This window comes from Anolis sagrei, chromosome 3 (assembly GCF_037176765.1).
Source record: "Anolis sagrei isolate rAnoSag1 chromosome 3, rAnoSag1.mat, whole genome shotgun sequence".
Taxonomy (NCBI): Eukaryota; Metazoa; Chordata; class Lepidosauria; order Squamata; family Dactyloidae; genus Anolis; species Anolis sagrei.
Window position 1 is genome coordinate 89,045,733 of NC_090023.1, and position 14,883 is coordinate 89,060,615.

General features: G+C 38.7%; 1 protein-coding gene across 2 annotated transcripts in view; it reads left to right on the plus strand.

The window, feature by feature from the left end:
• The window catches only part of ADGRG2 (adhesion G protein-coupled receptor G2), an 80,917-nt gene that overhangs the window by 10,854 nt on the left and 55,180 nt on the right, over positions 1-14,883 (plus strand). For both annotated transcript variants that reach the window (XM_067466782.1, XM_067466783.1), the window contains exons 2-3: positions 11,516-11,634; positions 11,925-12,542. In XM_067466782.1, the coding sequence (XP_067322883.1) occupies positions 11,517-11,634; positions 11,925-12,542 (736 nt within the window). In that variant the 5' untranslated portion in view covers position 11,516. The remainder of the gene's footprint in view (positions 1-11,515; positions 11,635-11,924; positions 12,543-14,883) is intronic.

The window sequence follows — 14,883 nt, forward strand, 5'->3', positions numbered from 1 at the left end:
AATTCAGTTGGATTTCACCAATGAATCACAGATCAAAATGGAAATGCAATAGACTGAACATAGAGACTGGAAACAGCTTGGCTTATCCAGTCTTCGCTATAACAAAGTCTGGCTTTGGTTGCTAGATAAGATCCCTTCTTAGCAATGTTTGGTGTCGAAACACTGAAGGATTTTCTAGCACTTTCATACTGGGAATCAGGGCTCCTAAGGCAAAGTGCCAGGACATTTTTGATTATTTAGGATGATGATATCACTTGCTTTGAGAGAAGTTCCTGGTTCAGGAGAAAAAGGGAAAGGTCAGGTGGAGGAGTCAAAATCAAGAGGGCTTGGAAGCTGCTTCATAAAAAGAGTTAATGAACAATTCTTTGCCTTGTTGCCAATCCGTCTGAACTATTAAAGGAATACACCCACAGCTTTGGGTAACTAAACTCACACCTGGCCTGCCATAATGGCATCCTGTTACCTTTAAGCAGAATTCCCAGTATACATATACATAAAAGGTAAAGGTTTCCCCTTGACATTAGGTCTAGTCACGTCCAACTCTGGGGGGTGGTGGGGGGTGGTGCTCATCTTCATTTCTAAGCCAAAGAGCTGGTGTTGTCCATAGATGCCTCCAAGGTCATGTGGCTGGCATGACTGCATGGAGCGCCGTTACCTTCCCACCAAAGCAGTACCTATTCATCTACTCACATTTACATGCTTTCTAACTGCTAGGTTGGCAGAAGCTGGGGCTAAAAGCGGGAGCTCACCCTGCTTTCTCAGCAATCACATATTTTGCAAGCTATGCCTCTTTGTGATATCTTGTAGAGACACAGTTTATGTTGTGTGTGTATCTGTGCACATAGCTATTCTGATTTGGCAAGGGCCATCCGAAGCCTTTGTTGTCCCAAATCACCCTTGATTTGCTTCAATTAATGCAGTTTGAGTTCAAATACAACAAGAAATGTATGCAGTTAACTTATGTGGGGAAGAGTAGAGTAAGGGAAGAGACCTGTCCTTCGTTGGTTCAGGCAAAATCAGCCTCTCTAACTTGTCTGCTCTTTCTCATGAGTAACTTTTGACATGTGCCCTACACCATGATGCTGTGCACATGTCATATTTTCTATGTCTGAAATGTTGAAGTGTGTGTGTGTGTGTGTGCGTGCGCGTGTGCATGCGGACTAGAGCATCATACAGATTCGGATTTGTAACAGCAGCTTGAATTTTATTTTTTTCCACGTCATAGTGAGTAATTCTGCTTTAGTATTTACCATTGTACTACAGGTTAGCAGAATGTGTGAGAGAAATTTGTGCATGTTTACCCAGTTGTAAATACCATTGTATTTATTTATTTATTTAGTACCCTGCCTTTTCCTATTATTGGACTCATATGATTGCATAAGACTGAAATCTTTTCTAATGTGTACCTGAGCTTCTAGGAACAAAAAATGCCTTTTTATAAGCAGTGGTTCAATCTGTTTCCCTTGACATTGCTTATTTAATAGCAGCCTCACTCACACATCTGATAGTACCTAGTAGACGGTTCTGGCCAACAAGCTTCAGAGAGTGAAAAATCCTGTTTCTAAAAGTAGGCAGCCGGTACAGCATTAAAACAAAATAATTCCCACGCAGGTGTTCAAAAATTGCTGAATAATTAATAAAAAAGGCTAAAAGCACATTAAGTTATAAAATTATATAAACAGAGTGGCCAAAATCCAATTGGAAGTTGGGACATGATATTAATCCCATGGGACTAGTTTAGCTGCAACTAATGAATGTTAGATGAAGAGCAAGTACCGTATATATACTTGAGTATAAGATCCGAATATAAGCTGAGGCACCAAATTTTACCACAAAAAACTGGGAAAACGTATTAACTGGGAAAACGTATAAGTCGAGGGTGAGAAATACAAAATAAAAATAGATACCTATAAAATTACATTAATTGAGGCATCAGGAGGTGAAATGTTTTTGAATATTTGCATAAAACTGTAATTTAAGATAAGACTGTCCAACTCTGAATAAATAATTATTCTAACCTTCAGTGTAAATGTACTTACGTATCCTTCTAATAATGATAGATAAAATAATAAATGTAATAAAAATAATAATAGAGTAAAATAATGGAAATGCAATAACGGTAATAATAGAGTAAAATAATAAATGTAATAAAATAATAATAGAATAAAAACTGTAAATGTAATAATAATAATAAGAATAATAGAGTAAAATAATAAATGTAATAAAATAATACTAATAACAGAGAAAAATAATAAATAACCTTGACTCGAGTATAAGCTGAGGAGGGCTTTTTCAACCTAAAAGAGGGCTGAAAAACTAGGCTTATACTCGAGTATATACAGTAAGTTTAAAAAAAGCAATAAAAAATAGCCAGGACCAAATAATAATAATTATTTATTATTATTAACTTTATTTGTACCCCGCTAGCATCTCCCGAAGGACTCGATGCGGCTTACAAAGGCCAAGGCCTCAAACACAACATAACAATACAAACCTAAAGCAAATTAAAACAATTAAAGCAATATTAAACAACAAAACAACAAGCAATAAACAATACACCAAAACACAAATAAGTTAGATTTCCCCTTCAATTGCAGACTAATGTTCTTGACAAAAGCCTGCTTGAATAAAAAAAGTGCTAGCCTGCTGGTGGAAAAAGAAGAGCTAGAGAGAATCCAGTTTTCCTTAGTCTTAAGGATGCTCATTAAGAGTCTATAATTTATTATAATAACCATCCACTTTTACTTACATTCCTTTCTTGGACAAGGTCCTAGAGTTGGCAGTGGTTATTCACAGTCTTGGAGAAAACTGATCTGAGACCATTTCACACTGGTTTTGGCACAGAATTGTTTTTTGTTTTTTTTAGCTTGATGATGGCTTGTGCCAGATTCTAATGAGAGCATGACTGCAATAGGTCATGTTTGTGTGTGTGTGTGTGTGTGGGGGGGGGGGGGTTGTTAGCATTACAGGACTCAGTGAAAACTAGAAAAAAGACACACATAAAAAGGAACACTATTGTATAAACTTCGCTGGAGAACCAAGGGATTCCTAGAGATAAAATATTAGTAAAAATCAGTAAATAATCAAATCTGAAAAAAGTTAAACTAGGAAACGTGGATGGCTCCTTGTATTCTAATAACAATTCAATTTCTTTTATAGTTTTTGTTTTCTCTGTTTTTAAGACCGTTATTTCCAATTCCATTCACTACCATGGATGTGCATTATAGAACAGAATTTTATGACTCATGTGTCAGAGACATCAACATTTTTGTTTGGAGCTTTGAAGTTTCAAAAGAAGCACCTTGTTTTGTCTTCCTGTTTGCTATAAATCTGCACAGCGTACTGCCAACAGCACGATAAGGCTATCATTTCCTTATTAAATGGGAGTAGAAGCAGTGCTCTTGACTTCAGTGGCATGAGGATTGCTTTCTTAGTGCCTCCTGGAAAAATCTACAAAAATTAGGACAACCTTTTATAAATAAGTTGTTTCTTCTTTTGCTGTTAAGTCAGTGCCAATTTTTCACAGTGACATAACACTTTCCAGTGTTTGTACCTTCTCCGTTCCATCCACTTTCTTGGGCCAAACTTTAAAAAAAAAAGTTTTATTATTTTTGTGTGCCAGGCTGGAAACATATAAGCAGATTCACTTTCTAATAAATATAGAAAGTAATGAGAAGAACAGACAGGCACTCTTACAGTTTAATATCAATTGTTGGATCAGTTCTTAGAATTTTTGTTTGTGCCTTGACTTAGATCTGAATAAGAAATGGCAGCTAGAACCCATTATTCTGCTATTTCTAGTGTCTTTCTCATGGAAGTAAATTGCAGTTGACAACATTGCGTATCCAAGCATATTTTGGACATCTCTTGTTTAATAACCCAATGAGTGTTTGAGGAAATTTATAGTAAAAACAAAGACAGTTTAAAAAGGATAATTCAGAATGACAGCAATCCTAAAATAAAAACTGGTAAAATATTTATAAAAGAAAATATGGTTTTTAACCAGTTAGATAGAATCATAGAGTTTGAAGAGACCACAGTCTCCTGTTCTTTGATGCCCAAAGATGAGTGTCAACATTGGACCTCAGTGAAAGCAGTTCTACAGTTACATGGAAACATACCTCCATTCACCATTAATCATACCTATCCAAGAGATGGAAGATGTAATGGAAGGTGAAGGTCTCTGTCTCCCTTTATGAATGCATTATAGCTGTAAGATCATCTGGAGAGGTGCTCTTATCTGTCCCATCACCTTCTCTGGTTTGCTTGGTGGGACCTTCTTGTTCCTTGCTCCAGGATTGGAATTCTTTCTTTGAGAAGACCAGAAAACCCCAATTGTTGCTGTCTTTCTGTCAGCAAATGAAGACATTTTTATGCCACCATTTTTTAAAAAACTAACTGAAGTGGATCCATACAGGAGAACATTGCTTCCCAAACACAAAGGATCCCAGTTCCTCTTTATCTCAAAGGAATGTCAAGATGAAGATCATGACAATTTTTATGTCTGGAAGCCTATCTTCTTCCAGGGAGCCCTATGGCATGACAGAAAAAACCAACCAATCTGGAGGTTGGTTGGTTGCTAGCTGGAGGTGGGACATCCCAGTGCAGATGTTAGAAGTCTTCATTCAGATCTCCCAGGGAACATAAATAAAATTGAGAGCCTTGTGCCTATTTCCCTGCTTCCATGCTTTGGGATTTTTGTTTGTGGATTTAGGGAGGCAGGTGAGGCAGTTGGGACAGGCTACATCGGAGGCATGTAATTATTGCGTAATCATCAAGTGGCTGTGGGAGTAGGTTCCACTTATAGATGTTTCCATGAAACCAAAGCTGGGTGTGTGCCATTTGATACTTGGATTCATATTCAATGACCCTTGTGATCTCTTCCAATTCTGTGATCCTATGCTGTAGGTAAAGGTAAAGGTAGTCCCCTGACATTAAGTCCAGTCATGTCTGACTCTGGGGTGTGGTGCTCATCTCCATTTCTAAGCCGAAGAGCCAGCGTTGTCCGTAGACACTTCCAAGATCATGTGGCCGGCATGACTGCATGGAGCGCCGTTATGCTGTACCTATTATGCTGTATCCTATGCTGTACCAAGACTCAAATAACTGTACCAATAAAAAGTACGGCCATTTCCATTTCAGCATTATATTTTATACGTGAGATATTTTTGTCTAAGTCTTCCTCTTCATTTTAGCTTGACAATGCAATATATTGTCAGACTATCCTGGGATAAATTTTAAGCAAACAGTATCCTTAGATTCTCCTTTTTAAAAAGCCATATTACTGGTATTCTAATTATGATAAATTTTCTCTTTCAATTCACAATAAAATTACAGAAAACAAACCATCCTACTCATCTTGTCTAGAAAATGTATGTGTCTCTGAATAGCACATGCTTGATACAAATCACACAAGAATGTTAATTACTCATGCTTCATGTCTTGTTCAAGAGCTTCCAAGAGATAGGTGATTGGCTACTGTTGAGACAGTGTGCTGGTTTGAACAGAACATGACTTGAGCTAGTGGGGGAAAGGTGTTTTTTGTTTTAGTTTTTAAACGTAAATGAAATCTTACAGAACAAAAGAGCTAAGTAAATAATTGAACCATGACTTCATTTTGCACATTAACCTTCTCTGTTAAACAAGTCAACCAATGTGCAATTCAGGCTTGGTAAAAATTGCCAAGTCTCATCCTGAGGGCTTGTTCTTTCCTTGCAGCAGTGAGGAAGGAAAGTGTTCCTGGAAACTATTTATCCAGCATTCTTGATGTAGTGATCTTTTCTTCCTGTCTTCCATTCATGATATCGGCTCTATTTTTCAGCAGGTGGGAAAGCAGACCGGTGTGTGTCTTTGTGTGCATGTGTATGGGGGGGTGGGGGGAGGTGTTTCTGCAGTATTTGTCTGTGCCAAAGTTGTTCAGTTGTGCAACTGTGAAGCAGGAGGAAAGGACCCAACACTTGTTTGTCCCCTGCTCACCTTCCTAAGATAACTGATGTTTCTGCAAAAGGATTTACATTGTCGGCCACATGGTACTTCTGAGCAAGATAGAAAAAAACATGGACTCTTTGGGGATTTTTTGTCCAAGACTTCTGTGTTGACATGTATTTGGGTTATTATCAGTATAGGTTTGATTTTAATTGGGTTATTTTCAGTTAAAAATGGAAAGAAGACAATTTAGAAATTAAGATCTACAGATGATTTGATGTGTATTTTCATGATGCTTCACTTAAGTTTCTTCGCATGATTTCTTCAGAGCACGGTTGCATTTACCTTCCTTTCTATATTATTATCTGAAATTAGGATAGAGTCTGAATGTCCACTAATGTAACTTAAGGAAGGAAGTGCAAAAAGTGGGAGTTGTAGCTGAAAATTATGAATTCAGAAACAATGACACAAGATTATTTGCATGACTGTAAAGTGGATTCTGAAGTCATCAAAACTATAAAATATGTTTATATCTTGGTTACATCATGAATCAAAATAGAAACTAGTTATGAAATCAGAAGTCTGAAGGCTCTTGAAGGTGGATCAGTAGCCCAGTAAATATTGGGCTATTATGTTTTTGGATTGCACAGTTTGTAGTGATTGTTTCCTCCCCTGAATCCAGTCAGGGGTCATTCTTGCTCAAAAATACCGTTTTTAAAATTTTTATTTACCTGAATTATGGTGTGGGTGGAGTTTCTTCCCTTCCTTGGAAATGAACCAAGGGAAGGAAGATCAACACGTCATCAGTCAGACGTTCCACAAGTAAAAGAGAAGCAAGAGTATGGAGCCAGATATGTTAATTAACTGTGTGTGTTACTGGTAATCTCTAAGGAATAATCTCCTCCCTCTTCTTCATTGAGTTTCAAAAAACATGACTCATTCTAGAAATTTACCAGAGATCAACAGGGGCAGGTAGTGCATTGTACAAATATTGCATAAAATTCAAAAATGTTCAGGAAGTACTAATTTCAAATATCTTGACTTCTTGACAATCAGTATGAGATGCAAGATCTGAAAGGACAGCAATGTATAAACAAGATTAGATCCTCAAATCCCCTTTGCTATGTGTGGATGTGCAAGCTGTACAGTGAAAAATGTTGGGGTGGGGAAAGACCTGGTTTGAAATGTGAAGATGGAGAAGAGTTTTATGAATACCATGAGATGCCAAAAAGACAAAGAATGGGTTCGAGAACTGGTACCTTGTCTATATCATAATATCACACAACACATTGGAAAACATCAGAACTCTTGGTAAAGTTGAAGGTAGTAAGAAGACCTTCATGTGTATCAAAATCTCGCCATATTTATAAGTCAACATGTATTGCTAGATAAAGATACACATACACTGTTCCTTTCTCTAGCAATATATGTTGATTTATAAATTCGGTAAGATTTGATACACAAGAAGGTAAATATTGGCTCCAAATATCATGACATAACTGCAAATAATTACATTCAGAGAACATTATAACTCTCCCCCCTTCCCGCCAATTGAATCACAGTTGTCCTCTCCCAGTCAGTGCCACAAACATCTTTTAAAGGTACCCTCAGTTTCAAAAGCAGATTTGCAACATGCTATAGTATGTGTGATGTGGAGGCCGTGACAGATTTTGTATTTCTAGGTGCAAAGATTACGGCAGATGCAGACTGTGGCCAGGAAATCAGAAGACGCTTACTTCTTGGGAGGAGAGCAATGTCCAGTTTCGATAAAATAGTAAAGAGTAGAGACATCACACTGGCAACAAAGATCCGCCTAGTCAAAGCCATGGTATTCCCTGTAGTAACCTACGGATGTGAGAGCTGGACCTTAGGGAAGGCCGAGCGAAGGAAGATCGATGCTTTTGAGCTGTGGTGTTGGAGGAAAGTGCTGAGAGTGCCTTGGACTGCGAGAAGATCCAACCAGTCCATCCTCCAGGAAATAAAGCCCGGCTGCTCATTGGAGGGAAGGATACTAGAGACAAAGTTGAAGTACTTTGGCCACATCATGAGACAGCAAAGCCTAGAGAAGACAATTATGCTGGGGAAAGTGGAAGGCAAAAGGAAGAGGGGCCGACCAATGGCAAGATGGATGGATGGCATCCTTGAAGTGACTGGACTGACCTTGAAGGAGCTGGGGGTGGTGACGGCCGACAGGGAGCTCTGGCGTGGGCTGGTCCATGAGGTCACGAAGAGTCGGAGACGACTGAACGAATGAACAACAACATAGTATGTGTGTATGTTTGGGAAAAATAATATCAAATGTCTTTTAGGTGTCTGATCCCTAATGCACAAACTGAATTGCTAGAGAATGATGCTGAATTCCAGCAAATAGGCATACGAAAGACTGAGATTATAAACAAATAATGACACGATTTAAAATTTCCCATGCAGCAAATAAAAAAGAATGGCAGTGGAGTACACAATTTATTTATTTATTTCGAGCATATGTACCCTGTCCTTCTCACCCCCAAAGGGGGACTCAGGGCAGCTTACAACAGGCAAACAATACATCCAAATACACAGTTACAATTAAAACAGCAACTAAAAACAATTTTCAACATTAAATTTAAAACAGTCAACCGGTCCAGAATCATAGTCCAGGACAGTCCATTGTTGGTCACTGAAAACATTCTCTTCCTAGTTGCTGCATCTACTGCTCAAATGCTTGACCCCACAGCCAGGTTTTAATTTTTTTATGAAAGTTCAGGAGGGAGGAGACTGACCTAATTTAATTGGGGAGGGAGTTCCACAGCTGAGGAGCCACCACGGAGAAGGCCCTGTCTCTTGTCCCCACCAGGCGCACCTGTGAAGGTGGTGGGACTGAGAACAGAGCCTCCCCAGATGGTCTTAACATCCTTGGTGGTTCGTAGAGGAAGATACCTTCAGGTAAACTGAGCCAAAACTGTTTTGAGCTTTATAGGCTAAAGCCAGCACTTTGAATTCTGCTCAGTAGCAGACAGGCAGCCACTGGAGCCGGCGTAACAGGGAGATTGTATGCTTCCTGTACCCAGCTCCAGTGAGCAATGTGACGGCGCGAGTGGCGCCACCTATGTATAGAACTGTTAGTTGTAAGATTTAAACTGTTGTATCATGCTTAATCCTGCCCCCTTTACCCTGTTTATGTATAGTTGTATGGATTGGTTGCTTGTAGCTGTCAATCAGTACTGTTTGGCTCCACCTCTTCCTGCAAGAGGGGAGAACTTCTTTTTTCTTTTCATTCTGCCATCAGAGTTCATACCAGATGGATGTGAGTAAGAGACCTGACTCTAAAGGACCCTGATTTAAGTTACCTCTTAGCATCAATTCTGAGGTTTTTTTACCCCTGGGACTCATGCTTTATGTCCAGATTGTCCTGGACAATTATTGAGGAGACCCAGGTGCCTTCAAGCCGGTTCTTTTGGCACCAAAGGAAGATCCTGAATCTTCAAAACATAGGCCATCTGAACTGGGGTTGTGGTTTGCTCCGGCATTCACAGCCATTGAGGAAGGAGGAAACTTGGTGAGGCTTCTCAGCTTCAAACTAATTGAGACTGTAACGCATGTTTTCCTTCACCCCTCTAAAGTTTTCCAGCTCATTGCTTTGAAGAAATGACTTTGTGATAAATAAATCTTATTTTGAGCTATTTACAGCATTTTGGGTTTTTGGGAGTTCCAGTTTCCTATAGGAGGGCAAGAAGCAATCCCCTGGGGGAAAGATGCCATGTCCATCCCTCCTTTATTGAGAATAATAGCCCCCAGGCGCGACGGCACAAGCAACCTGGCTGCCATTTATTGGAGTAACTGAAGCTTCCAAGCAGTCTTCAAAGGCAACCCCACATAGAGTGAATTACAGTAATCTATGTGGGATGTAACAAGAGTGTGGCCCACCGTGGCCAAGTCAGACTTCCCAAGATTTTATGCATTTCATGTTTAGTTTATTTAAAAGCACAGTAAAAGGGGCAGGCAGTTTTGATACGCTTCACTTGTTCTGGAACGGCTGTTCCAGGGGCTCCAATTTTGTGCTTTGCACTGCGTGTTTGTCCATAGTCCTAAGTTGCAGGGACTTTGCAGATAGGTGGTTTCCTTTGGCCGCATTCATAGGGCAAGCCACCTGTCTATTATAGTTAGGATCCCTGGTCCCGCCCCTCTCTGGGTTTTTTGGAGGGAAGGGGGCCATTTTTCAGTTAGTCTCAGCAAAGGAAGTCAATGCAGAGGATGTATACAGACGTCCTCCTGTACAAAGACTTCGTCCCTTAAGACATTCTGGGGGAGAATAGTCTTGAGAGCCTCTAAAGATTCCCAAAGGTTTCGGGAAAACAGCCTTACAGCCCTGAGAAATTCCAGAGGGAATAACAGCTCTAACCATCAAAGGAGCTAAGTGATTACAGGCCTGCTGGTTCATCTGCTCAGTTCTGAGATGCAGTTCAGCCGGTAGTGGATTCAAATCAGTCAGGTTTAGGTTCACAACAGCCTGGGAGGAGCTAGAAAGGGGAATTTTCCTTTAAACAAGGTTTTTTGAAGATAGTGCCTGTTCCCTGTGAACAAGATTGCAAGAGCCAAGAGACTGTTAAGAAAGTTTTACAATTCCTGTTTGTTCATCAATAAAAAAACTGTTATATTTAAGCTCAAGCCGCATAAAGACTGTTTAATAAGGGAAATTTCTCTAAAGGCTTCTTTTTGCCCCCCCATGGCTTCCCGCTGGCTCCAAACCATACATCCTCTCTTAAAGGCACTTCATTTCAGGTCCAGCGGCAACAGAACGAGAACATCACTTCTTCACTTTATTTCTTAATTAGTCGCTCTCCACCAAGGTGCTCTGAGCGACTTACAATTTAAAATAGCATTTCACAATATAAAAACATTCAACATAAAAACATATACGGTAAATTGGACGTTATTTGATAAGAGAAAATTATTTAACATTATTCAGATTAACACATACTAATGAATTAATGAAGCTTCATAATAAAATTTCATGCTAATTACTTTCCAAATGCAATTTAGAGATCAAGAGCTCAGGATTTTACTGCCTGTGCAAAAGTGGTTCTATCTTCTAGTAAATGGTGTACTCTATTAGGAAGTGATTGTTTTGTTGGTACTTCCTGGTGAATGAAACTATGTTTTTCCCTCTGCATCAAATGTTCAATGGTGTATACATCCAAACTGATGCAAGTTCTTGGTTATTGGGGTGTAGTGTGGTTTCAGGTATGGCCGTGTTCTAGCAGCATTTTTTCCTGACGGATCACCTGCATTTGTAGATGGCATCTTCAGTGGATCTTGATTACTTTTTATGCATATTTTAAAGCCATAAAAGGTTGAATCAGTGGATGCTGAAACTGTGGATATGGATGGCTGAATATAATATTTATGGTGTTTTGTGTTAATAGGATTAATTGTGTTTTTTTTTCTTGTAGCTGCTTTGGACTTCCTTTTGGAGGTATCAGCAGAATACAGAAATATGTTCAAAATTACAACAATAACTATACAAGTGAAATACGAAAAATCTGTCCAATTTATAAGGATTACTATTGACATTATTTAGTTTATTTAGATGTTTTCTTTTGTGTTCTAGGATGATTGCCAAGAGACTACATTCCACCTGTGCCAACAATATATGGAAAATCCTGCTAAAACATAAAGTTTCTGTCTCTCTCCTTTTGCTTCATTTGTGTCTGGGTCCTTCAAGTAGAGGTAGGATTTTATTTTCAATATGAAGTCAAATATTTTCACTCTCTATTACTTTTAGTTACATTTAAAATATATTTGCATTGAAATCAGTAGTTGTAACCATTGTACAGAATTGTTCAGATGTTTTATTTTGTCAGAAGAATAAATAAAATTGCAGAATGAATGCAGTTTCCCTCTAATTTAACTGCCATGGTTCAATGCTGTTGAATTATGGTATTTGAAGTTTGGTGAGGCACCAATCATAATACTGTGCAAATCTTGTAGTTTTAAGAATATTTGTTGTTTCTTTACAGCTGATGATGAATTCTTAGGGGACTACAGAGCTGTGTTTAATACTTCATGTGAAGATGCCTGGACTTTGTCACCTGAAACATATGTGCCAGCACTTACTAACTTCACAGTCTGTGTTTATCTCAAACTTTACAATCCCAAACAACATTGGACAGCCTTTGTCTACAATAAGATACCTGACGACAATGCATCAACATCAAACCGCTATGAACTTGGACTTGTAGGGGTGCGTGACAAATTGACAGTATGGATATTTGGTAAAGAAATAACCTGGACAGAAAAACTGGATAAGAATAAATGGTACCAAGTATGCATAAGATGGAAGAGCAAAGAGCAAGAAGTGAATGTATACATAAATGATGAACAAAAGAAATCTGAAAGAGTATCTAAAACTGGGCAACTCCTTGCACATGGGCAACTTTTACTTGGTTGTTCACAAATTCCTGGCAAGTCATCATCTCCTGAAAATGGGATGGTTGGTGAACTGTACATGTTCAGAATGTGGGCAAATGAAACTGTAAATTATACACAACATTGCCAAGATGGCACCATTATACGCTGGAGGAGAGATTTCTGGGTTTTTAATAGGACAGAAGAATACAACATATCTTTGCCTTGTGGTAAGTAATGCTGCACCCTTATTTATGATCCTGGGATTCTTTTGGATTGATACTGATAGAAAACAAATTCCTCTAAACAACCTATTAAATGTTTTGTTGTTTTCTGGAAGGCTTCTCTTGTAACTCAACATACACAAGCCAGGTGGAGCCCCTTCCACATATGAATAAAATCCCATATTTTCTGCTTTGAACTGGAATATAGATTCCGATAGATTCAGTATAGATTCAGATAACCCAGTTCAAAGCAGATATTGTGGGATTTTCTGCCTTGATATTCTTGGTTGTGCCACTGTGTGGAAGGAATTTACAGTCCTGCTATCAAATATATGATATTTCTGCATTTCTTAGTTGTGCTTGCACTTGTAGTATCAATAGGGGCTGAGGTTTAGCACAGCAGATTAATCACCAAGCTGCAATAAATCTTGCCAACCAGAAGGTTGACAGTTTGAAGCCCAGGTCAGGGTGAGCTCCTAAGCTTTAGCCCAGCTTTTGCCTACCTAGGAGTTAAAATACAAATGTGAGTAGATAAATAGGAACTGCATTAAAGTGTGGAGGTATTTAGGCACTGCATCAATCAGAAAAAGGAGGAAGTTTATGAACAAAGATAGCTCTTTGGCAAGGAGATGGAGCGACAGCATCCCCACCCCCGTGGCCAGAACCGAGCACAGCCCCCAAAGATGCCGAAAGATGGGAAAGCTTATATATACCTCTATCTGTTGTCTGTCTTGTCATTGTATAATCGGCATTGAATGTTTGCCGTATATGTGTCCTGTGATCTGCCCTGAGTCCCCATCGGGGTGAGAAGGGCGGAATATAAATAAGGGAAATAAATAAATAAATAAATATTTTAAACTAAGATCAATCAGGTGTCAAGAGAGAGTTATAGGAAATTGTAAATATAACCATTCCCACACATTTGCATGTTTCACTTTTGTGGATTTCATTATTCACAGATTTAATTAATAGGCTCTATTTAGATATCTCAAGGTCCCCCAGTGTGATTCTATGATCAGCTTCCACCACAGAATTGGAGTGGAGATTCCTAGAGAAGTATTCTCTCAGGTTAAAAAAAAAATCTTTTTATTTGTGGTGTTCCCACTTTTGTAGGAGTCCTTTGCCCCTGACCCCAGCAAAAGTAGTAATGTTTGGTGCTTAGGCAGATGGACAAGAAATAAATAAGAAATTGGATATAGTAATGGCAGATGTGGAAGCTGCCCACTCTCTGGACCCATTAGTTGACCATTGTGGAACATATGTGATTGGTTTTCAAATACATTTTTGCAAGCATGAAAGCTAAAATAATTCCTTCAGAAAAGAAATAATGAGATTATCAGAATGCTGTAACGTTCCTCAGAATTCCATGCTCCCAGGCATTTATTATTATTATTATTTTACTGACAGTACAGTATGTCACAGCAAATGAGATCTATATGCTGGATTTCATATCACAAAATCACAAGTCAAACACTTCCCAAGCGTCTAGGATTGTGTGATGTATTTTTGAATGATGCGCACAGATCCAAGTAAGGTGGCCTTTTGCAGTTGACAGATCTTGATTTTGTCAATGTTTATTGTTTCCAAATGCCGGCAGAGATCTTTTGGCATGGCACCCAGTTCACCAATGACCACTGGGACCACCTGTACTGGTTTATGCCAGAGTCGTCGTCGTCGTCGTCTTCGTCTTCTTCTTCTTCTTCTTCTTCTTCTTCTTCTTCTTCTTCTTCTTCTTCATACCCCACTTGTTCTCTTCAAAAAGTGGCTTGCAGTAAAACTGATACAATTATTAATTAAATTATTAATGGTATTAAAAACGAATAGTTAAAACCCTTAAAACTGATTAAAAACATATTCATAGTGACAGCCACAGCACTCCTTGACTTGATCTTAAAAATCTCCTTTTTTAAAAGCCTGGATGAATAAAAAGGTTTTAGCCTGCTGCTGGAATGGCAATGATTTGCTATATACAGCTGCAGAAAAGTTTAGAATGGATAGGGTAGTAGGAAATTTGAACTTATTTTGGTGACATTACTATTTTTTTTCTTAAAGAATTCTCTTTAAGCTTCTATGAAAAGGCATGACATGCATTATATGTACAACCAGAAGAGTATGTAAAAGCTAGTACCTCTATTTAAAGGGAGTTGGCAAGCATTGTATTGCTTCCTATGACATCCCATTCAGCTGTGTAAATGGGTGTGTCACCAGCACAGTTTAAAATCCTCCACCCATGGAAACAGTTTTAGAGAAGTTGGAAACTCTTCCATTCTTTGAAAATTTGCTACAGGAGATTAGTGTGATGGGTCACACATTGCAACCTCTTTATTTATGTCTAGGAAGGGTGCCT